Source organism: Sarcophilus harrisii, chromosome 1 (assembly GCF_902635505.1).
Source record: "Sarcophilus harrisii chromosome 1, mSarHar1.11, whole genome shotgun sequence".
Classification (NCBI taxonomy): domain Eukaryota; kingdom Metazoa; phylum Chordata; class Mammalia; order Dasyuromorphia; family Dasyuridae; genus Sarcophilus; species Sarcophilus harrisii.
In genome coordinates, this window is record NC_045426.1 from 403,670,915 (window position 1) to 403,696,430 (window position 25,516).

Below are 25,516 nucleotides of genomic sequence, written 5' to 3' on the forward strand. Positions count from 1 at the left end.
TCATTTCATTTCATCCTCCCTGGTGTGAGTGGAAGAATGGAGTGTCACTGTTTCTCCAGAATGGTTTATTTAAAGTGATGGAAATGCTTAGGGAGGAAAATGGGCTGATTCAGAACTGGAAAAGCTTGAAAGTCACTATTTTAAACTGAAATTAATCAGTTGCTTTCTAAAAATGAAACTCCAGATTGCAATGATTTCAACACTCAAGAAAAGCTGGACTACGTTTGATTTGGCATATTTAAAAGTGAGTTTAATTCTTCCTTCCAAACTAAACTTCAAGCTGGCTACCCAATTTGAAACTGAAACCAGAGCAATATAAACATAAAACCAAGGATCATGTTTTTGAAATGCCAACACAAATGATACAAAGTTTGTCTTATTGGTTGCTTCATTAAAACCAAAACAAAGTGAAAAATCAATTAAAATGTATGAGAGAGAATCATCAGCTTTGTTTTACTCAAAGTTTGTTGTTTCTATTTCAAAGTGATTACTAATTTCTTTTTAGCTGTTCAGTTATATGCTCTGGCGGGAACAGAATTTATGTTCTTGTGCTGTCTTATTTTGATCCTACATTAGCATTCCTACTATCTATTATCCTATGCTTACTTTTGTTTTTATTTTCTGGTCAATTTTAGGTATTTTTAAAACATTAATTTTTTTAAATGAATTTTCTTGATGCCTTTTGTTTTTATTTCAAAGTAATTTCTGAAAAAATAGACAAAGCCATCTTTCCCTCTTCCCTTCATTGAACCTGCTCTTGTAACAATGGAAAAAAAAACATTGTTTTTTGCCATTATAGGACTTGACTTTTAGGAAATATTATGTAATGAAACTTCTTTGGGAACTCCTTGATTTAAAAGACCTAGAATACTAACAATATGTGGTTTAAGGATGATGCTACTAAATTTTGTGTGATTTTGGTCAACACACAATAAATCTTCTGGAAACAGCTGAGAAGATCTTTCCTGTTACAGTCTTTGAGTCATTGTTTTGGCTTTAGTTGAATTTTAGAGTTATTTTGCAATAGTTTAGAATCATAAAGTACATATATGTCATTATTCCCTAAATAGTCTACCGAATGATTTGAAATTTGGATAGTTTATGGGAAATTACCAAATTTTAGGGCCAAAGAAGATTTTAGGAATCATCCAGTTCTAAAATATATTTTTACAGATGAATAAGCTAAAGTCCAGAAAGAGCTGACATTGTGCAAATCACTAACCAAATCAAACAAGGACTAGAATCTTAAGTTCCTTACACCTTGCCCATTGCCCATGATAGTAGGGAAAAGAAGGGAATAAGCATTTATGGAAGATTGATTATGTACCAGGCACTGTGCTAAGCACTTTTTATAAATGTTATCTCATTTGATTCTCACTGAAATTCTGGAAAGTAGATGCTGTTATTATCCTCATTTTACAATTGAGTAAATTTAAGAACTATTTAGTCTAACCATCTAATTTTACACATGAGGGAACTGAGGTTCATGGAAATTAAGGAACTTGCCTAACAGCACACAAGTAATAAGCTTCAGGTGTTAGAACTTGAACCCATATCTTCTGACCCAACTAATAAGTGTCAGAGGATGGATTTTAATTCAAGTCTTCCTGATTCTAGGCCTACAGCTCCATCCATGACTCCACCAATTGCCTCTTATACTTTGAAGCAGACCAACCCCTCAGCAATCACTATATTATTCTCTTTCCTTGTTTTGAATTTTTGTGACTATAGAAAATAAACCACAAAAGTATTTCAGTATTTTATATAGAACAGATTTTGAAATTATCTTTATTGAGAGACAGCATGGCATAACATATACAAAGCTGATTCCTTGGTGAAGAATACCTGAATTCAAGTTCAGCCTTAGTATTGGCTGTGTGATATTGTAACTTCTCAATGAACCCAGCAACTGTTTATGTGTCAAAGCAGGTGTAGGTCTGCTTTAATAAAGGGGGTTTCCTCCTTGAGAGTGCTTTATATCAATGAAATCACAGCTTTGCATAAGCAAAAAAAGAAAAAAGAAAAAGAAACTTACTAATCTTAAACACGGTATATATTTTTATGATTCATAGTTACTTTTGAAGAATTGGTGTTTGCTAATGGTAATTGAAAACATACTATTTGTTTTATTATTGTTTATTATTATTTTTAAGAAACTAAACATTTCAACAAAGCTACTTATGTGTGCTACAAGTACAAATTCCCAAAACTATTTTTTTACTTATTTTCAAATTAATACTTAATGTGAATACTATATATATATATATATATTTTTAATAGCCTTTTATTTACAGATTATATGTATGGGTAACTTTACAGCATTAACAATTGCCAAACCTCTTGTTCCAATTTTTCACCCCTTACCCCCCACCCCCTCCCCCAGATGGCAGGATGACCAGTAGATGTTAAATACATTAAAATATAAATTAGATACACAATAAGTATACATGACCAAAACGTTATTTTGCTGTACAAAAAGAATCAGACTCTGAAATGTTGTACTATTAGCTTGTGAAGGAAATCAGAAATGCAGGTGGGCATAAATATAGGGATTGGGAATTCAGTGTAATGGTTTTTAGTCATCTCCCAGAGTTCTTTCTCTGGGTGTAGCTGGTTCAGTTCATTACTGCTCCATTGGAAATGATTTGGTTGATCTCATTGCTGAGGATGGCCAGGTCCATCAGAACTGGTCATCATATAGTATTGTTGTTGAAGTATATAATGATCTCCTGGTCCTGCTCATTTCACTCAGCATGAGTTCGTGTAGGTCTCTCCAGGTCTTTCTGAAATCATCCTGTTGGTCATGTCTTATAGAACAATAATATTCCATAATATTCATATACCACAATTTTGAATACTATATTTTTAACAATTAAAGCTCTATGTGTCTGTCTGAGATAGAAATTGTGATTATTTATGATCTTGGATTTCTTGCCTGAACTTAAGCAGAGACCTGATGAGAAAACTAAATTTACCTTTTTGCTTTTCATACCCTCCTTCCCCCTGGTTGTCATGGTAAAAAGTATGGATATACATATACATACAAAAATCTTAGTAAAGCTTAAAATAGGACTAAGACTTTTGGAACACATTGTGTGTGTGTGTGTGTGTGTGTGTGTGTGTGTGTGTGTGTATGTATCACCTAGCACTTTATAATTTACAAAGCATCTTCCTTATATCCTTCAAGATTGGAATTCCTGTATTCCAGATGAAGAAATTTAGGCCCAGAGAATTAAATGATTTGCCCAAGAGAAATATAGGTACATATGGGTTTATGTCTAAAATTTCATCTATTTGTAGTACAGTTACATATATGCATATGTTCACACATGGTATGTATATTTTAATCCAGAAATTGTAGATCTCTAGTGTTCCCATAGGGAAGAAGGAATTTATGACATGGCTTGTGATCATGCAGTATTATTACTTTATGCAGTTATTAACTTTTAATTATGGTTATTTACTTGAAGAAGGAAAGGTATTTGTCTGTATTCTCTTTCTCTCTTTCACAAACACACACACACACACCCTCCACCCTCTCATTGCTGTCTTTGGTATAAGGTTCCTTAAACTGAGTCAACTGAACCAATGAAATTTGATTTTCATGTAGCGGGATGCTTTAATCAAAACCCCAGGCAAACCTGGGAAAGAAACCTCTGCAAGGGAAACCTTTTTGAGCAATAAATAGCCACCATTACCCTGACAAATGTCTCTTTGCAAGCCACAAGTATGTGTACAAGCCACATATACATCTTAGCAAGCTTTGGTTTCCTCACCTCTAAAATGGGGATATCAGAATGTAAGATCTTTTCTGGTTACAAAATCTGAATAAATAAGAGGAAATATTGACCCTAAGAATGTACTTTCAAAATTGAGAGAGCAGAGGCTTATGAAACTAAGTTTTCAGACTCCACCAAATTTTAAACAGATTGATATGATGGATTTTCTTAGCTACCACTTTTTTCTTCATTTTCATCACTCTCCCTAGATTTTCTCTTTGCAATTGAGGTTATAAAATGCTTACTTTAGTTTTTTTTTTTTTAACTTATAATATTTATTGGTGTGCTATCTTTCCAAGACCAAAGAAATTTTAGAATTACTTTTTTCTGTATCTTTCTTGTATCAAATAATGGTAAAGAAATTAGAAATCACCAGCCAGGAACAGTCTACCCCACCCACCATTTGGTAAACAAGTTTTATGACATTCTGCACCCTAATTTTAAGACCACTGGTAAAGGAATGAGAAAAAAAATCAAGTTTTTTTTTTTTTTTCAAAATGTGATAGGCTGAATTGAATGGCTTCAGGACTGCATTTTCAGCAAAAGGGTAATGGAAATATTGAACTTATATGGTCATTTAAAAAAAAATCCTCTCAATGTTTTTGTCAAGGAGCAGATCCCTATTCAATTCATTAACTTGATTCTCTTGGTCTTAGTTTCACATGAATGTCAGATAAAACATGCTGATTCCTGTAATCAGACTACTAATAACTGCAGTGGGTTCATGATAGAACTTGCTACTGAAAATCTTACTGGTCATTCTTTCCAAGATAAAAGTATTTTAATTTCAGGATGTAATTACTGGGTGATTGGAACCTTTTAAACATTTTAATGCAAAGATACTACCAGGTGACAGAATATGACTCAGTTTAAGAATACCCACTGAAGCCAACCTTAATAGTGAGAGTACATGATTTTACATATAACAGTTAACAATAATGTAGTACTTACTATGTGCCAGGCACTGTGCTAAGTGTTTTACAATTATTATCTTATTTCATTTTCACAACAATTTTGGAAAGTAGGGACTATTTTATTGTTTAGTCATTTCAGTCATACCTGATTCTTCATAACCCATTTGGAATTTTCTTGGCAAAGATACTGGTATGGTTTGCCCTTTCCTTCTCCAACTCATTTTACAGATGAGAAAACCAAGGCAAATAGGATTAAGTAATTTGCCCGGAGTAATATAGCTAATAATTGAAAACTCAGGAAGATGAGTCTTCCTGACTCTAGGCTCTATTCACAGCACCACCTAGTCATATATGGTTTTAATAACCTGACTATACTAATGGGGACACAGAGACCCCCATCTCTTCTACTCATCTGTGGAAGTGCAGTAAAATCTCATCATCTTTCTGTACCTCTTTTTCTTCATATCTAAAGACGTGAAGTTCCTCCTACCACTAAATCTTTGAATTTGTGATCTTAAACATAAAACTATGGGGAAAAATTGTCTTTTAGTATTGTCATGTTTTTCAATTTTTAGAATATTCCTGGATTTTTCTGCAAAAAAAAAATCCTATTCATTTTGTTTCAAGGTATTTCCAGAATGTGGAAAGGTGGCTAATTTGACCATAATTATACTATTCTCTTTGTCTTTATTTTTAGACAGGTAAAGAATATTCAGCACTTATGGTCCAGTACTAAGTGCTAAATATTGGGAATACAAATACAAGCAAAAAAGACAATTCCTGACCTCAAGAAGTTATTACATTCTAATGGGAGAAACTATATTACTAAAGTTAATTAGAAATTAGATTAAAATTAATTAATGGGGAATGGAAAAGAAGGGAAGGTGAAGACAGAGGGTGCCTGAAGGAGCAATGTTGCTGGAGAGGAGGCAAAGTCCAGAAAGTTAGGTTAGTGCTAAGTAATTTCTCTTCCAACTATTGCAGCTTCATGACCTCAAAACATTTGTTCCATCTTTTAATAACTTAAATCCCATTTTATTCCCTTCAGTTATTTGATACCATTTTTGTATGACATTCCTGAAACTTTTGGGAATCTTTAAGTTAAGAGATTACCCAAAATTGCCCAATTGCCCAAACCTTTTCTTCCTGTAGTCTTCAGATCTAAAAAAGTTATATCTATTTTAAAGCTTTCCTTTTGGAGATAGGTGAATAGGAGTATAAATGGGGGACAGAGGGGTACATTTGCCATGAGATATCAATAATTCTAAACTTCTTTGGCTGAAGAACACTTTTAAGTATTTAAGGATGCATTGGCATTAGGGTATCTCACACTTAGAGGAATTTTAACCCAAATTTCAGGGTCCTTCCTCAATTGTTAAAGAAAATGTGCTTAGAGAGCAAGTGTGGAGGCAAGGTTGCCAATCCCTAGGGTAAGTTGAGGGACGAGGAAAAAGGAGGAGAAAAGGATTTTTTTTTTTTATCCAGTGCTTGAATCTTAAGCTTTCACTCATCTTCTCAGAGAACTTCTGATCCTGCCATTTTGTGTGTGTGTGTGTGTGTACGTGTGTGCGTGTGGAGAGAGAGACAGAGAGAGTGAGAGTGTGTGTGTGTGTGTGTGTGTGTGTGTGTGTGTAAGCATGTGTGTGTGTGCAAGCATGTGCCTTTTAGAGAAAAGGAAGGTATAATGGACTAAAAACTAGAGGGAGAATAAAGGGCTTTTTAAATACAGAGAGAGAATTTTTTTCCATTTTGTTTTTCAAAAGAGAATCTGGTAGATATGGCCAAAGAAAGGAAATAAACATCTCAAGATTTTGAATAGTGGAGATTAAAAAAACAAAACAAAACAAAAACATGTTTTGAGTTATCACCAACAGTGGATACTAGATTTCAAGTGATATTTAAGCTCAAGGATGGAGATATTCTCTACATGACAAGGTATCCATATTTGTCAGAACTGATAATATTGGTGTTTGTTTTTTCGTTGAACTTTATAGACTATACCCAAGCAATTGCCTCTCCAGGTCAGGGCTTCTGAGCCTCCTTTGGTCTCATAGACTCCTCTAACACTTTGATTAAGCCTATGGATCTCTTCTCAGAATAATGCATAAGTTAAAATGTAAAGAAACCAATTATATTGAATAAAGATATAATTTTCTCTCATTAAAGTTCACAGACCTTTTTGAAATCTATCCATCAGTGGGCCCTAGATTAGGAACCTCTTTTCTTTATTTAATATTTAAGGGATATCCATGTAGCACTTCGGATATATGTCATCCTTCAGTCTTGCTACTTGACTGACTCTCTCCTTTTCTTGATCACACAATTCCACAGTGATGTCTTCATTACTCTTTTACTATTGTCATCATTGGATATATGCCGGTGCTTGTTTGATCAACATTTGTCTCTTCATTCATCTCTGAGTCACCCACCATTTTGATTATGTGTATATTGTGGTGGTCCAAAATTCTCAATCCCATGCCTTTGTTCTAAAGATATTTGTATAAAAAGATCTTTGAACTGGACAATACTCGGGATCATTAATTTGGGCAAATTCTCTAGTGCAGTTCAGCTCCATCTTTCCTTCTTTGTTCAAGTTTGGCCCCCACTTATACTTCATCTACAGAGCTTGTCCCAGATTTATGTTTTTGATATCAGTACTCGATGAACTGGCCATCCAAATGATTGCTTAATAACATTAAGCAAAACTAGAATTAATCCCAGGATTATAAATGGTTTGGTAAAGAGGACTTTTTCCAGTGCTCTCAGATTTAAAAAGTTTTGAGAGCATTTTCAGGCCTTCAGGCACTTTGAAACCATTGAGCTCAGCACTTAGTTAGCAAGAGGTTCCTAATCTAGGGCCCATTGATGGATAGATCTCAAGAAGGTCTGAAACTTTTATGAGAAAAAAATCATATCTTTATTAATTAATAAAGTTAAGCTTCTTCCACCCATTGAGATGGGCTCCTTCAGTTTACTCTGTTCACCTTCCTCCAAACTGATTTATGGGTTCTATAATTGCTAGTGATTAGTTATAACGCTGATTATTCCATATACAGGTCACCTACATGGCACAGTGGATAGAGTGCTGGCCCTGGAGTCAGAAAGATTTATTTTCCTGAATTCAAATCAGGCTTTAGATACTTTCTAGTTGTATAACCCTGGGCAAGTCACTTAACCCTGTTTGCCTCAATTCCTCATCTGTAAGATGATTTGGAGAAGGAAATCAAAAACCATTCCAGTATCTTTTCCAAGAAAATTCCAAATTGGGTCACAAGGAATTGGACCCAACTGAAATAACTGAACAGCAAATTCCATACACAAAACAAATGAGCAGGTTTATAGGACAGATTTTAAAAAACTGTATTTAGGGGCCAGGTTCAAAATGAAGAATGATTACGTCTAGTTTCCACTGTCCACTGTCTTTGCTTTGGAGCTCAGAATATGCTCTCCTAAACCTCTTTCTCCTGTCTCTCACCCCATAAATACAGTTGAAAATTTGGGGTTAGTGGCTAAATGGCTACATATATAAGTGGTAAAAGCCAATAACACTTAGTTTCAAGTTCCATTCTCTTGTATATTAATAGAAAGTCCTTTCTGAACAGCTTCACCAATTAACATGGTGGAGGGGATGAGCTTCAATCTTCATGTTGTCTTGGAAGAAAACAAGATCTAGCAGAAAAGATGGGTTTTAGGGTTGGAGAACTGGATGTTAGTAGTTCTTCCACTTATTATCTGTATAACACTGAAAAAATTCTTTCCGAATCTATTTTCCCTATAAGATGAAGGTGTGGGCAAATATAATCCCTCAGGTTCCTTGCAATTTTAACTTCTAAAAAATTTCCTCAGAAAGCTTTTCCAATCCTTGGCAAGGTAGTCAGTTAGGTTTTTTCTTTATTCTTGTATGAAACTAAAATCTGACCTACCAATTAGCCCACTTTGATTAAGTAAAGGGATAATTTCCTTTTCAGTTTGGGCCCATATACCTTTGACATCATTTCCCCTTTTGAGGATGTGTGAGCACATATGAGCATATTAAGGGACATTATCCCATAAGCCCCTTTGCCTTACATTGAGAGAATTTTTTTTTCCTCTTAGATGTTAGTGATTGATAGCCCTCTATCACTTGTATTTAAATACAAACCTCCCAACTCCTAGTCTTAAATTGTCCTGAGTCCACCATAATCTTGACAAAAGGTGACTCTTTTGTTATACAGCTCAGGATGTGGCAAACACCTTACCTACTACTTCTGGGGCCCCTCTCATACACCTTTTACTCCTTCCTCTTTCCCACTATCCTTTCTCTCTTGTTCTATCTTCTGTTTTTCTATGCATAGCTTTATGTGGTTTTCTTTCTGTTGCTTCATCTTCCCTCTCCAATTAAGTTTCTTTCCCTTTCCTTCCCTCATTCCTCAAATTCTCATAGAAGTGGATGGGACTTTAGAGGTTACAACTAATTTAACCCTCAGTTTCCCACATGAGCAAACTGAGGCCCAAAGAAGAGACCTCTTCTATTCCTTTTTCTCTCTCTTCCTTAAGTGTAAAGAAAAATTGACACATATTTAGCAATAGTTGTTATTATTGTTGTATAGTTTTATGAACCTTACTAAAATATTTAAATTGGTGTTAATTTAACCTTTGTTGAATCTCTATGTTAGGGGGAAAAAAGACACAAAAACTCATATAAATTAACTTTCTTTTTATTTCCTTGTAACCTTTGATTAAACCCTGTTCTCCCCTCTGGCTTTGTGGTCACAAATAGAAAAAAGGTGCACCACCCTAAGTAGAAGAAAAAAATGATACATTTTCACTTTGTTTATAGTAGTTGGAGATAAGAAAATTGTGCTAGCAGAAATTGAGACTAAGAATGAGGCTGGGCTTGGAATAGAAGTTAGAATATCTGAAGGCTACCTGGGCAGTGTGTATTGTAAAAAAAAAAAAAAAAAAGATTGTAAGAAATATTGCACCAAATGTGTTTGGAAATTTCAAAGCAAAAGCAGGAAATATCAAAGTAGAAGCAAGAGGAAGAAAATGAAGTGAATTGGGGACTAGAATATGCTTATGAGGATTTTTACAACTACAGCCTGAAGAATCACATGACTTCCTGCTGTAAGTGTCTCTTCGTTTTGCTTTCTTTCTTTCTTTTCTTTTCTTTTTCTTTTTTTGGAAGAGGGGGTTTCCTGTTTAATGTTCAGTATTCATTTCAGCTTTATAGAGTTTAGAAAGTGGAAAAAAATTCAAAACAGCTTTTTGGATAAGAATGGCCAGCATTACTTTCTATTCAGTTGAAAATCTTACATGTCACATTTACTTTAAATCATAAAAGCAATGTCTCCTAGTGGCTAGAGAACTGTCAGAAAAGATCTGTGTTCAAGTCCACTACTTTCACCCTGGACAAATAACTTACTTGAGAAATTAAAACAACAGTTCTAAATCTGCAGTCTATGAACTTATTATTTTGAAGACTGTATTTTAATATAATTGATTTCTTGTGTAATTTTTAAATCCTAAAGTGTTGTGGTATTGTAGATAGAGTTTTGGACTTGGAGCTGGGAAAATCTGGGTTCAGATCTTATCTTAGGATTCTAACATGTGACCAAGTACAAATCCCCTTAACTACTTTTTTTTGAACTTCAGTTTACTTTCAATGATCTTTATATCTCCTTCTACTTCTAAAATCTAGGACTTACCTAAGTATTCATTATAACTGCTATTATTTGAACTTGTTATCCAGTGTTATTAACTACGAAACAGGCTTTCACTTTTTAAATTAAAATGCCTAAACATTTGTGGGGAAATATGATTTTTATAAATAATGTAATGAAATCCCATGTATCAGGACAGCATCACTGGGATGCTTAATGATGGAACTTTTCTGTTTTGGGGTAGTCTGAAACAGGATGAAATTAGAGAAGATAATTATTTTTTCTTAATTCTTTTTATTAGTTTATCCTGGTAGCTGTAGTGAAACTGAGTAGAAAGTTTACTTCATAAGACTTTTATTCCCTTCAGAGGAGGACTTCAAGGATCATTTTGTTCATGTCATCACTTTACAGATGAGAGTCTTGAGGCCCAGAGAAAGGAAGTGATTTGTTGCAAAATATTATATCTTTCATACACTTTATTTTGTCAAACCATTCCTTTTTGTTTTGATTTGGAACCATTGCTATTAGTGCCATATAAAGATTAACAACTAAGGAAGAAATAGATGAATTGTCTTTATACTTAACAAATAGTATTTCAGATAGATTCAGCTTTCTTCCAAACACTATAAGTCCATAAAATACACTGCAAAGCCTATCAACAATTCTCATTTCTACCTGGCTGGAATGATTGCTTTGGCTTAGACCCCAAAGCTCAAGGGATAATGAAAAGGGGACCCCCAAAACTGAAAATCCTTAAAAGAGAAAATCTCCTTCAACTCTGCCTCAGTGAGGGGACTCCACTCCAAAGCACAGTTTCATCTTTGTTATCTGGTCGGTCAGCTCAGTTCTGAAACCCATTGAATTCAATTCAAATTCCTGCTAGAAGCTGAAATCCAGCTAGGAGCCAACTTGGGACTCCACCCACCAGCCCCCCACCCCCACCCCGTCAGCTTGTAGCCAAAGCCCCCTATTATGAAAGATCCAAACTAAAACCCTCTCTTTGCAAAGGTTCCAAACATGCCAGCCATACCATGCTTGGCACTCCAAGGAGTTTCTGCCCACTGGAATACTCTTTTCCAGTGCCCTCTTCTCTTTACCCTCACTTATTTCCTTAACTACACTTTAACCTTACTTCCAATCCCCTTAATAAACCTCTATTATCAATCCAAGTTTTTAGGTCTGTAAATTCCTTTACAGAGAACCTATGCTTGTGCCGAATCCCAAGGGGGTGCAGGGGACACAAACCCCTCCATTTTATTCCCTGAACCCTGAATCTGCCACTAGACCTAATTTAACTCCCTGACCACCAGAAACCCTAATTTCATTTGGGTTCCCCAAATCTAAACCTCATCAATAAGACTAAGAGATTGTCTCCAGAAAAAACTTTGGCAATTTAATACAATTGGGGTGGGTATGGTGGTGGAAAGGATAATGAGAATACTGAGAATTGTTTTGTTTATAAATGTTTTCTAACAAAAAAACCCCCATTAATTTGATTTTTACAACTCGATGTAAAGTATGCATATAAGTATCAGTGTTCCCATTTTACAGATAGGGAAACTGAGACTCAGAGACTGTGTTTTTCAAAATCTTAGGACCAAAAATAAGTAGTAATTAGCAAAACAGGTTCTGGCCTTCTGATTCCTAAGTTCATTTAGGACCGTAGGATTTAGAACTAAAGGATTCAGAACTTAGGGATGGTCTGGCAACTAGGAGACCCTAGATTCTAGTCTGATAATCTCATTTTATATCTAAGAAAATGGGGGTCTAGACAATTAAATACTAAGTGACAGAATAGTCTCAAACTCAAGTCTTCCGAATGCAAATCAGTACTTTTTCTATTATATGCTACTTACATTTTCTAATCATATTCCATATTGAATTCCAGCTCATCCACTGAGGTTCAACATTTTTATCAGGGGCTTGAATAAAGAAATAAATGTCATGCTTATTAAATTCACAAATGATACAAAGATAGGAAATGTAGATAACATTGAATGACTTCATCAGGACCTGATATCACAGCAAGCTACAACAATTACCTAAATCATTGATTTATTTGTTGTCCAAAGAAATTTGGATTTTGTTATTTCCCTGAATCTGTGTTTTTATTAATATAACTGTCCATCTCCCTGCCATGAAGATCTTCCAACCATAACTTTCCTCAATCTTTGCAATTTTTATACTTGTCCTGTTAATCTTCTAAAGGAGTCCATTCAACATTTGTACATTTCCTCTTTAATTATCATGCTTTATCATTGTGTTATAATTATTTGCCTACATGTTTTATATACTATTATTTTGTGAACTGTAGGAAGGCAGGGATCATTCTTTTAAAAAATTCTTCTAGTACCTAGAAAACGGTGCTCTGGTATCTGCATACCTAAGGGGTTAATCAATGTTTATTGAAGTGGAAATGTCAATAAAATGAGAGGAGTTGAAGTGATATGAACATGCTTCATTTTGCTTTTTTAAAAATCATTTCTGTATTTTCAAATGTTTTTTATGGAAATCTTCCAAAAATCACAGCAACCTGTTTATAAAGGGGAAAAAAGAAACCACATCTACTTTTCAAAACTGGGAAAGGGTGATATGTTATGATTCTCAAGGTGAGGGGTAAGATAGAATAAATATGATGTTATGTATGCTATATTATCTGTGATAAGAACTATGGATCCCATTTAAACTCTTCTGTGCTACTGGAAAACCCTTATTAATTTTAAAATGGAATTATTGACTCCTTGTGGATATAAGAATCTATTGACTGGAATATCATTCAGGCAAATGATATCAATAATTATGACATAGTTCATTATTTTTGAAGGGAAGCTCATTTTTTTTTTTACTTTCAAGTAGAATATAGAAGATAGTTTAAAGAAAAATAAGAACAACTCATTGTAACTTAAGACAAATGCCATGCCATGTCAAAGCACAATGTTGCTAATTTCCACTGTAGGGTTATATTGTCCTTGAAGAGTACTTGGAATAATAAAAATCTGAGTATTATAGCACCTTTCTTTTTCTTTGAATCTTTATAAATTATGGAAAAGAATAAATGATAGCAGGATGTAGGAAATGCCACCTGAACCTAAGCTCTAGAGTTGATATTTTAAAATGTAATATAATAGCTATCTTTTATTTTAGAGAGGATAAATACAATGACAGTGAAAAGCTCTTGTGAGTAACAGTATTTGTGGAAAAATGGGGATTTAGCAATGTGTATAACCAAGCTATTTGTGTTTCTAGGAATGAGAAGTGAATTGGCTTTAACACCTGTCACTTTGGTCTCTTTTTACTTGCTACCTTTAATGCTAGTTCAGTCTTAATGCCTGCTGAGTGCTTCATTATTCATTTTAAAATATAATTTTAAATTAGCTGTGGTCAAGACATTAAATAATGAAAGATTATGCATGAGAGTAGCATCCAACAGCTCAAGGAACACCAAATTAGAATTTAAAATATTTAGCTTTTCACTTAGGCTTTGCTTAGGCAGAATGGTATAAAGATGTCAAATATATGTCATGCACCAATATTCCTGAGAGCAGTAGAAACAGATAAAAATGCAATTGGAAATTATTTAACAAAATGAGTAAAAATACAATAAAACCTATATTACATTATATTTTTAAATGAAGTTAATATGTGGCCTACAGAGATCCTCACAAATAAAATTCAATGAAAGTAGACTGAGGCATGTTTTCTCTGAGTAAGATAACTCTTTTATTGACAGGACATGAATTTCATAATAAAGGGCTCAATGATTTGTCTCAATTTAAGCCAAAGACCTTGAGATGAGAACTAAGTTTCATTTTGTAAGTTTAGAACAAAGAATAGAGCAGAGTAGATAGGGAATAATACAGTTGGTATATGCTTAGTGATGTCATTGGGTGACGACAACATAATTGGTTGTATAGCTAAGGCATGGAGAACAATATGTTAAGTTGGAATTTGGGAATGAGACTCTAGCAATAATCCCCTCCTTTCCTCCTGTGACTTAGAATGGTTTATTGTTTGAGTTTACCTACAACGTTAAAAATAGTGGCCAGGCTTTTTTGTTTAGATACTAGTTCACTACCTGACCCTAATAAATAAATAAGCATTGATACAGGCCAGGAAATAGCTTTAAACACATAAAACTGAACAATGAAATAACTATAAATAAACCTTGACTCTGGAATGTAATTCTTTAACCTGATTCTTTGGATTACAGTTCAGAAAATTTTCAGTTTGTCTTTCATTTTTCGTCTATAAAGCAAAATCTGGATTTATGCATTTCTTTTTATCACATTCACAGATTACAAATGGTAGCTCAAGGACCATGCAGGAGGCTTTATGCTTGAGTAAAAATCTCTACAAGATGAGAAAATCTTGAGAATACCTACATGAAAATGCCATGGGGGATATTATAAAGTGGTGAAACTAAATTTTTGGAATCATGGAATGCTACAGCTATCTTTAGGAATCATTTGATCCCCCTTTATTTTGCCCATATGGAAAGGCTTAGAAGTATCAAGGGACTTGCTATCACATAATAAGACAGTGATAGAAACAGATAGAGTTTACTGCATCAGTCTCCACATTATGTCATTCTCTGAAATGGATAAATTATTCCTATAGCAGTCTCCTAATCTACCAGTCTATTAACCCTATTAAAAATTTTAAAAAGGAAATAAAACTGGCATAGTATAAATTTTTAGTGAACCTATGTTCCTTCCTGATACATGATAATCATCATATTTCCCTTTCTAAATAATCACATATCACCTGTTAATAACATGTTCTCAGATTTTTGCAGGGATTAATGTCATACTTATAATCAAATAATAAATGAAATTGACTTTAGGATATCAAATTTTCTTTCTTGAAGTTGTATTCTTCTCCAAAAATTAAGATGATTAAAGGTATATTTTTACCAGTCTCAGTTCTGTGATGATGTCTTATAACCTTAAAAGAAATACCTACAGATATCCAACATCTGCTTTTATATTTTTAAAATAGACTTTAAAATAATTTTTTTAAATCGAAAAGATTGTTTTTAATATGGTTATAGTAATGCTTTTATTGATAGAATGTTTTTCACACAATAGGCAAATGATATAAATATCAAGTTATGAAACTGTCTGATGTTTTTTACTGTGAAGGTTTTTAAAACTATTTGGTTCCAAATATTTATTGACGTCAGAAGAGAAGGTATTTGGAGATGAACAGACTATATAAAAAATATTAAGAAAAAACACAAATAAATGCCAGGTGTTTTTTTTTATGATTTTAAAAGCTTTAATTTTTTTCCTCTATATACATGAATAGTAAATGTGTCATTTTAAAAACATAGAATGAAACCTCTCTAATTCAGACTAATTGCCACAGTAGCCTGAGTTACAGAGTTAGAGGAAATGTGGTTTTATTATCTTTAGTTACATAGAGTAATTGTAACTAGTTTACTAAATTACAGCTTACTAAATGCTGTGAAGAAATGGATATATAAGAATGTTTTATAATTAGGTAATTAAATCTTACAAGTAAATGAACACTTTTAAATGTTTTCAGGGGTGGGGAATCCTTTTTAAGCAAGTTTTAAAACTTCAAAGAAATCTTATTTCTGCTCTCAGTTTGTTAAGCCAACCCTTTATTGGTCATTAGTCTGAAAGTAAACCAGCTTGTACAATACCATGAATTTTACATACCTACAATCAAAATTAATGTGGATATTGTTATTCTTGTATCACTTGCTTGTTACTGGATCAGATGGAATAGAGGAAATTATTATGGAACTAACTGGAAGAAAGAGCCCATCCTTATTCTAAAGGTTGCTTCCTCATTTTGATTTTAGCCAGTTCCAGGATCCTCTTATTTTACATGTGATACATTATGCCTTCTAGAATAACATGGTCTGCACATAATAAAATAAAATGCAAAATGTTATTATTTTATACGTAAACTTCAGCATGTTTAAAATTACTTGGCAGATGCCAGCTTTAATTAAACCATATATTTTTAAAGGTAGTAGGGGTAAAGGATTTGTAAGTATTTTTTAAAAAGAAATTATATTACTATGTTAGGATTACATTTTAAAAGTTATGAATTTGCTTTGACATGTATATAATCCAACCAAGTCAGCTTTAAATCCCCAGTCATGGGGTGATAAACATCAAAGTTCTTGTTTAATATGTTATCAGGGAGAGCATGTGGTATGCAGTTTGTTTGACATTTCTGATGATAGAACCTCCAGTGCCTGAATCCACCCCATACAGTTTTGAAGCTTATAATCTTGCTGACCTTAAGAATAGTAAAGCAATGAATATGCTCCCTATGTGGTACTGAATGGATAACTGAAGAAAGGAAGAAACAAAGACAGGGAAAAGTCCTTGCTCTTTCCCTGATTGAGACTACAAAGCTGTATTTTATCTGCTTTTTAAAAAATTATTTTTTATAAAATATTCTATGAATACAAGCTATTATTAGTTGCTGTTATGTAAGACTATTTTGCCCCCAAAGCATAGTTCCTCATCTCATTGGAAAAAAGAAAAAAAATTATGCCTTTGTGTGTATGAATCTATGTGTGTATATGTATGTGTGCATACACACACATATATATATACATAATACATATACACATGTGTGTATGTATATATGTATATATTTTATTTGTATATGTATAATGTAATTGTATAAACATACATACATACAAGGGTATATGTATGTAGTTGTGTGTGCTATATATGTATAGCATAATTATATACCTATACATACACACTTATTTACATATAATACTTTACATAAAAGGACGTATGTGTGTATCATATATGTACAATGTAATTATACATAATGTACACACGTGTATGTGTGTACACATGCATGGTAGAAAAATGGAATTGAAGCCCTTTACAAATACCAAACTAGGGTATTTGGGTTCTAGACAGGTCAGATAAGGATAAACAAATGGGTGGATAGAATTTCTTTAGTTTAAGGGGTTTCATTTAGTGGAGTCATTAATTCACAATAGCCATTTCTCTCTTCATGTTCCCCTCCTACCACTGAGGAAAGGAGTCAAGTCTAACCAGATGTACCCATTGTTGTTATTGCTATTGATGTTGTTGTCATTATTGTTAAGTTGCATATTGAGCATTGGATAAAGACCAGTATCACTGCTCATCTTTCTTATTTGGGCTAAGTATAGGGAAACTATCTGAATGTTAGTTATTGGTATATTTTCTTACTTATTTTAAAGTTGCCTATAAAGTGACCTATATTAATTCAAACATATACAAGGAAATTATTCTAGAGAGCAAAGCAGCAGGAAAAATGCTTCCTTTGTAATTTGGAGTGTGACATTTTCTGAATGAAGATGCTAATACATGTGAGATTTCAAAAACCAACAGAACATATAAGGCATGTTTTTATCAAAAGTGCTGAATCTCTTTAAAATATTTTTAGTGTTTTTGTTCAGTAGTTTTGGTCATGTCTAATTCATGATTCCATTTGGTTGTTTTTGTTTTTGTTTTACAAAAATACTATAGTAGTTTGTCATTTCCTTCTCCATTTTATAGATGAGGAAACTGAAGCAAACTGAGTTAAGTGATTTGCTCAAGGTCATTACCACTAGTAAGTGTCTGTGGCCAGATTTCAACTCAGGAAGATGGATCTTTTTGACTTCTGGCACAGTACTGTATCTACTGTTCCTCCTAGTAATTACTATACTATGGAAGAGAAGTTTATGATCTCTTGAAAAAATGAAACATAAAGACTAAGTCATATATTTCTATTTATATCCACCCATCCATCCATCTATTATTTAATTATAGGAAACCATAAAATTCAACCTTGGACAGCAGTTACAAACCAAGCTTTAGATGTCGCATGGAGAACAGTAAAGGGACCAGTGATGTTGGGCATATCATTTCTTGCTGCCACCCTCTGCTACTTCAGAAGTCTATTTTTATATTTAGGACATCGGTTGAAATGGTATGTTCTTTTGCCATTTTATCTATTTTTTAAATGCCTTTTTTTGAAGCAGATACTTTTTATAAATCATCATCTAACACTAATTTTTTTTTTTAACATTTCAGGTGGAGTGGATACCTGCAGAGAAAATTCAAAAGTAAATATGCTTTTCACAGTTCTGCTGTTCCTATTATGGAAGGGAAAGGAGGGGGAAGTTGAGGGAAGAAGAAAAGGAAAATTAATAGCCTTTTATGTTCAATTTGGTTTAGAAAACCTCAGTGTGGAGGCAGAAGTTGATCTCCTTGGTTATTGTGCAAGAGAATGGAAAGGAGAAACAAGCCGAGCCAAGCTGATGAGGAAGGTATCGCTATTTTTAAAGACAGGGAAGAACTTTCTTTATTGTCAAGCCCAATGAAGAGTACTTAAAAATACCTGCTATTTTGTTCTTTAAAACTCCTTGAGTCATACATTGTTAATTCATTCTAACATATTCTAAAGCTACTACTTTGGTATGGTTGCTGTTAAGAATAATCCATTTAAATTAGGTTCTATAATTCAGGAAATTTCAGTGTTAACAGATGTTTGCTAAATTCATCATAATTCAGTGGACATTTGTTAAATACCTACTAGATGTTGAGGACACAGAGGCAAAACAAAACAGTTCCTGCCTTCTAGGAAACACTGGGCAAGGGGAGTAATATAATACACATAAGCAGAGAAGTACATACAAAGTAAGAAGAGAGAAGGAATTTGAAGTGATCTAGAAAAGCCTGATTTAGGTAGGAGCATTCAAAGTCTACTGGGAAGAAAATCAGGGATTCTGTAAGGTGGGGATGAGGAGGAAGTGCATCCCAGGCCTAGTGACCAATTGGGTAGAATTGGAAAGTTGGGAGATAAAATGTCATAGTACAGGGAGAAGTTAATATTAGATATTTACTGAGTAAATATTATAACCCCCTTCCTTATTCCAGTAGGACTATAAGGTTGTTGCAGAGATTCTTTCATTTTTATCTTCCCATTTTCAGCTTCTATTACACATACCTAATAGGTGCTAAATAAATGCAATTTCATTGAATCTAATTAAATTTCTGAGCCCTTGAACTGAGCCTCTTTCATTTTTTTATAGGTGCTAGAGAATGTGGATATAATTCTTAACACAAGGTCATTGTATACAAAGAATCTTAGCTGTTGGGTTTTTATAAATGAAACACTTTCTTATAATTTCTAAAACTAAGATGAGAAAAAAGCCTTTTTTTTTTTACTTTGTATAAAGTAAAATCTTTTGGTCTATGATCTGTTTGAAATATATATAATGTGTAGTAAACATAAGTCCTTTGGTAAGAGAAATTGAGGTAATGGAGGATAAATGTTCAAGTGGTTACAATGGTAGCCTATAACTAAACAGATTTTTCAGTAGCTATAAGAGAATGAAGCACTTGGGCATTTTGGTTAAAATCTGTCCTACTGACCAGTGAAGCTATAGAAAATATGTTTTGCTTTCAAAAATTGGCATAATTAACACCCAGAAATAATCCTCTCCTTCCAACCAGGCAAAGAAATTCAATTATTAGCATTGATTATTATTAGCATCTATGTATAAGGGTCTCCTTATCTCATAATGAATGTGGAAGTCATGCTAAATAAACATATTAGCAAAACTAGTTTAGCTTTAATGGCAAAATTAGATGCCATTAATAGCCCAATGACATATAGAGTATAGTGGGTGGGCTTTTTTAAATCAGGGCAGGGAGAATTCTCTGAAGAGATTTTAAACCTCTTCTTAACATTTTCTTTTTTACCTCCCAAATTAATTTTCATTCCAGTTGTTTCATTTCCTTTTTTAATATTAGGTCAAATCACTTCAATATAACATTGATATTTATGGTACTGTGCTTATCTGCTTTTGCTCTAAACTTTTCCCTAATTACTCTTTTTGTTTTTAACATATAGGTAATGATACCTTGGTTCTCAGTATTATATATAGATTATACTTCATGGTCCCTGCTTTCTACTTTCTTTCTAATATTACATGATATGGAATCTATGCAAATGAATCTGGAGTCAAGAAAACTCAAGATTTCAAATCTAGCCTCAAATATTGTGTGATCCTGGGCAAGCCATTTAACTGTTTTCCTCAGTTTTTTTATCTGTAAAAATAAGCTGAAGAAAGAAATGGCAAACTCCTCCAGTTTTTTCACCAAAATAATCCCAAATGTGGTCAAGAAGAATCAGACACAGACAAGCAACAACAAAAATAATATCCCTTCACATTGAAATATGAAAAATACAAATGTGAAATAATAGCTTGGCTTTTAGAAGAAGTTTTTCTATTTCTATTTGGATCTCCACAGTTAAATTTGACTGTATTTCCTTTCTTTAGATTTTTCTCCTTCAGAATTACAAAAATATATCTTTTTCCTAATAGGCTTATGAGGAACTCTTTTGGCGTCATCATATTAAATGTATTCGGCAAGTCAAAGGAGATAATTATGATGCATTAAGATCAGTTCTATTTCAGATACTCAGCCAGGGCCTCTCTCTTCCATCCTGGATGAAAGAAAAAGACATTGTAAAGGTAGGATGTCATGTTTTAAGTCAAAAAATACTTCTAGTATAGTCCTCTGTGAAATGAAATTTTGTAGTACAAACATCTTCAACTACCATATTTTTTATAAAAAAAAAAAATGATCAAAGTTTAAAAAGAACCCTGAGAGATTCTACTTAATCCATTTCCTGGGCTGCTACGTAAAACTATATTCAAACTATTCCAGAAAGATCTTGTTTGGGCTTTTCCTTAAAATCCATAATTAGATAATTGATTGATTTTATATGTGGTTTCTTTTACACACACACACACACACACACACACACACACACACACACAATTTCTCATAACCCTTATAGTGGCAAAATTTTTCTAAATTCTTCTTAGTGAGAATCCATTTTAAAAGTATTCCTTTTTCTAATACCCATTTGTTTTGCTGAACTAAAACTAAGATGTTTAAGGATAGAGAAAATGTGAGAAAAAGTATAGTATCATGTCTTTAAAGTTACTCATTTAAAATTACTGTTTATTTTAAAATTGCTTGGTTAAGATGAATCATTCCATAGCTTTTATTAAAGCTATTTTAATGAAAGGAACTCTATCTGTTACCTATACATTTTTTGTTTGTTATATTTGAACTGTTAGAACCTGTAAAATTTTTAAATAAGAATATCTTGTACAGAATTATAAAAAGTTTAGTTTTTTTTTTTAAATAATGTTCTATCTATATCTTTGAGTTACAGCCAGTTATTTAATTTGGCTAACTATAGTTGGAAATAATCATTTCTAGTTTGTATTTGTTGTGTCTTTTATTTGTGACAAAATACTGATTTTTTCATAGCATTTATAACTTTTTCCCCCCGAAGCTTCCTGAAAAGCTACTCTTTTCGCAAGGTTGTAATTGGATTCAACAATACAGCTTTGGCCCCGAGAAATATACAGGCCCAAATGTGTTTGGGAAATTACGTAAATGTGTTGAATTATTAAAGAGTCAGGTAAGTGCTTGGAAACAGATTAGGAAGAGGAAAATACATTTAGAAGTAGTAATGTCTCACTTCTGTCATCAGTTTCATTGTCTTTGTTCCTGATCTCAGACTTGTTAATTTATGTTGCATTTAAAGGAGTAGAAAAGAGTTTCCTCCATCCATTATTATCTTCCTGTCTAGGTTCACATCTCTTCCTCCTACTAAGTGTGAACATGTGCAAGGTTTTACCATTTTACCACTGCTGAACAGATCTCTTCCCTTCTAGATAGTATCTTGACAAGAACAGTCTTCTAGTATTGCTCCCTTTCTTTCCTCCCTTTCTTTCAAGTAGTTGAGAGAGAATAGCCCAAAAAGTCAGGGCTTTTTCCTTCTGGGAGGTATTCAGAGTATTATGCAGCTGATTTTTTATTTGTCCTTTTTCTGCTCCAATGTGCAGGTGGGGGGGAAGGGGAACCTATCTTACAGACTTTTCTGTGTGTGTGTGTGGGGGGGGGGGGTTGTATCTGTCTTGCGTGTCTCTTTCTCTATCTCTGTTTGTTTCTTTATCTAGTCAAATACAGTTCACCAGTCTTGTTTTTGATACTCTCCCTCTGGCTCTACCTATTGCTATCTCCTTTGTCTTCCATTCTCTCTGTTTTCCTCTTCTTCTTCCTCTCCTCTTTCACCTTTCCATACTTCTCCCATCTCTCTCAGTTTAAGAAGAATTGTAAATAAATATTTGTTGACTCCATTATGAATTTCTTTCTTTAGATAATTGTCTGATAATTTTAAGATTATCAACAAGGATTCCATTTTTTGTTATATGGAGATGATTTTTGATAGATTTATATGTTTGCTATTTTATATAAATACTTAATTGTACATTTTTTTTTAGTTCAACTGATACTAGATTTGTATATTCTGTACTGATTTAACCATTTCACTCTGTGATGTATGTTCTGATAATTCCTGTTCAGTTTCTCATGGTATACATGAGCAGAAGACTAGAAAGAATGTAAGATTATTTGTCTTTAGGTGGCTTTGTCTCTCTTTTATATTGTATTAGACTGGGACTGAATCAAGCTGGTCTCTTGCCACTTTAGGTCCAAAATTGGAATTGAATGAAACACTCATGATCTAATCTAACAGCTAACAAAAGGAAACTTATTTAGCCATACCAGGGGTATGATGCTCAGGGCAAGGAAGAGATATTCATCCAGGATAAAGCAGAGATTCAATTTTTCACAGCATTCCAGTCTTGTTCAGGCTGCTGGTCTGTGATCTGAAGCCCCAGAGAGGAACACTAGCTTCTTATATCCTGACTGTTTTGTACCTAAGTAACTAGGAAGGTATAGCAGTGGCCCTAAGCCTTTGTGCCCTGAGCAACTCAATTCTCTCAAATAGTTTCCAAAACTTTTAAGGAAAAAGTAGCCTAACTTAGAGGGTTGAAGGTGTGTACTTAAGTAAAGTGTGCCTCATGAGTACATTGACTATATTTTTTAAATCTCAAATTGGGAAATATTATCTTGCAGAGGACATTCCCTCTGTAAAGCCTCAATTAATTTGACATTGGTTCAATCCCAGATAATATAGACTGTATCACAATCCATAGAGCAATAATCTTACAAATTATAGTGACATGGGCTGGTTCTGTTTCCAACAGTCAAAGTCAAGGTTATAAATTAAATGAAGTTTATTAGCTTTCCAGTCTACCCTCCTACTGCCTTTTTTTTTAAAATAGTTATGTGATTTATCTATCATATTTCTCTCCTTTGAATCATAGACTTTAGGATTAGATGGAAATATAGAAATTACCTATTTCTCCCTCCTCATTTTGAAGAAAAACCATTAGGGCTGAATGTGCCGAAACTAAATAATCTATCCAAGTAATAAGTACTTGCGTGCATCTTAACTATAACTTTTAGGAAAGTGGGGTCCCACAATTTTGATCTAGCTCATTAGTGATATGAATAGAAACTTAAAAATAAGTGCAAGAGGGGTCTGGACTCCAAGGCAGGTTGGTGGGGAACCTAGGGGAAGGAAATATTTTTCACCAAATGGGCTTTTGTTCCCCTCGAATTTTGCTTTGTAGTCTTTTCATTAAGACCTATCCTACTCACATTCCACTACTCATATTCCTACTCAATATTCCACATTGAATGCTTGTAGAATTCAATTCTGGACAGTTGGACACAATTAAATTTATGTGGCAACATTCAGTGATTTGAGAACATGAAATTTGACATGAGAACCATGAAAACATGCTTTCATTGAGAGTTTTCCCTTCTTTTGAATAATAGTGAAAAGGATCAGATCCCCGTAATCCTTTACATAGCAATGGGTGTTTTGTAAATTAAGTTGTTTTATGAACTAAGCTTGAGTGATTTGGGAATGTTGACTTATACCACAAACTCCTTGAGGTCAGAGTCTGTTCAACTCCTTGAGTACATGACTTGGCAGAGTACTATAATATACTTAGGTGATATTTAAGGACTGCTGATGATAGTCTCGTCTTTCTAATATCTAATATTATTTGTAATCCTTCTAAAGCTTATTTTTAAATTTCTTTTGCAGTGGACAGAGTTTAATGGTATTAAGGACCAGCACAAGAGAGGGAACATGTGTAACAGCCTTTTTTCTGATGAGAGCCTGGAATACAAGCTATATGAAGCTTTAAAATTCATCATGTTATATCAAGTTATTGAAGTATATGAACAAGTGAAGAGTGAAAAGGCCATTCCCAGTCTCTATCGCCTCCTGTTTTCCAGGGAAACATCCTCAGATCCTTTAAGTTTCATGATGAATCACCTGAATTTTATAGGTGATACATGTGGATTACAACAGGTAAATATCAATGTCAGAAGAAGGTACTAGTAATATTTAAGGTAGCATGGGGTTCAGTTCAATTCAACAAATATTTATTCTTAAACCAATTTTTTCAAATAACATATTTTTTTTTCTTTTGCATTTTTATTTACCCATATAAAAAGAAAAAAAATCACAATATGTGACAAATATGCCTAGTCAGGCAAAGAAAAGTTTCAGATTGATCACGTCCACAAATATTTATTTAGCTACTGCTATGTGTAAGGCTTTGTTAAATATCTTTATGATTTTAAAGATTTTATAATAAAAGACAAAAGATACTTTATCTCGCTATCTCATGACAGTTAAATTTTTACTCAGATCTATAACCACGGCATGCTTCATCTGTGATCCTTCACAGAGGAGTCTCTCAAAAATCTCTAATGTTTTTTATCAAATGAAATATTATATTCTCATAACAGAAACTGACCAAAAATTGTTTTCCTTTGTAATACTCAAAATAAGTTTGATTTTGTTGTTTGCTTTGTATTGTTATTTATTTTAAAATTTTAAAAATTTATTGCTTTGTTCTTCCCCTTCTCTCCTCTTTGACTCTTTTTCCCCTTTAGAAGGCTTAGAAATCTTTTTTTCCTATATTAATTGTTTATAAGTTGACCTAAAACTAATTGAAAGACGGTTCATCTTTTGTGTGCATCTTCTACACCGCTTGTTTATCCTTATTCCATACACTTTTCCTTCTTGCAAAAAAGATGTGATCTCTTCATGTTATGTAGAGTTATTCTTATAATTTTCACTCTTAGTTTAAGATAAATTCTGGATGCTTGCTCCTAATTCTTGACTTAGTCTTATGTACAGGACTATAAAAAGATTGCTTTGTTAAAATGTTTTCCTCCTCTGTGGTGGA

The 25,516-nt window shown here is 33.3% G+C and overlaps 1 protein-coding gene across 1 annotated transcript in view; it reads left to right on the forward strand.

The window, feature by feature from the left end:
- OTULINL (OTU deubiquitinase with linear linkage specificity like) overlaps positions 1 to 25,516 on the forward strand; it is a 40,567-nt gene that overhangs the window by 13,475 nt on the left and 1,576 nt on the right. Inside the window, exons 2-7 of the mRNA XM_031946136.1 lie at positions 18,138 to 18,297; positions 18,402 to 18,433; positions 18,546 to 18,637; positions 20,702 to 20,851; positions 21,688 to 21,816; positions 24,361 to 24,630. Of these exons, the coding sequence (XP_031801996.1) occupies positions 18,138 to 18,297; positions 18,402 to 18,433; positions 18,546 to 18,637; positions 20,702 to 20,851; positions 21,688 to 21,816; positions 24,361 to 24,630 (833 nt within the window). The remainder of the gene's footprint in view (positions 1 to 18,137; positions 18,298 to 18,401; positions 18,434 to 18,545; positions 18,638 to 20,701; positions 20,852 to 21,687; positions 21,817 to 24,360; positions 24,631 to 25,516) is intronic.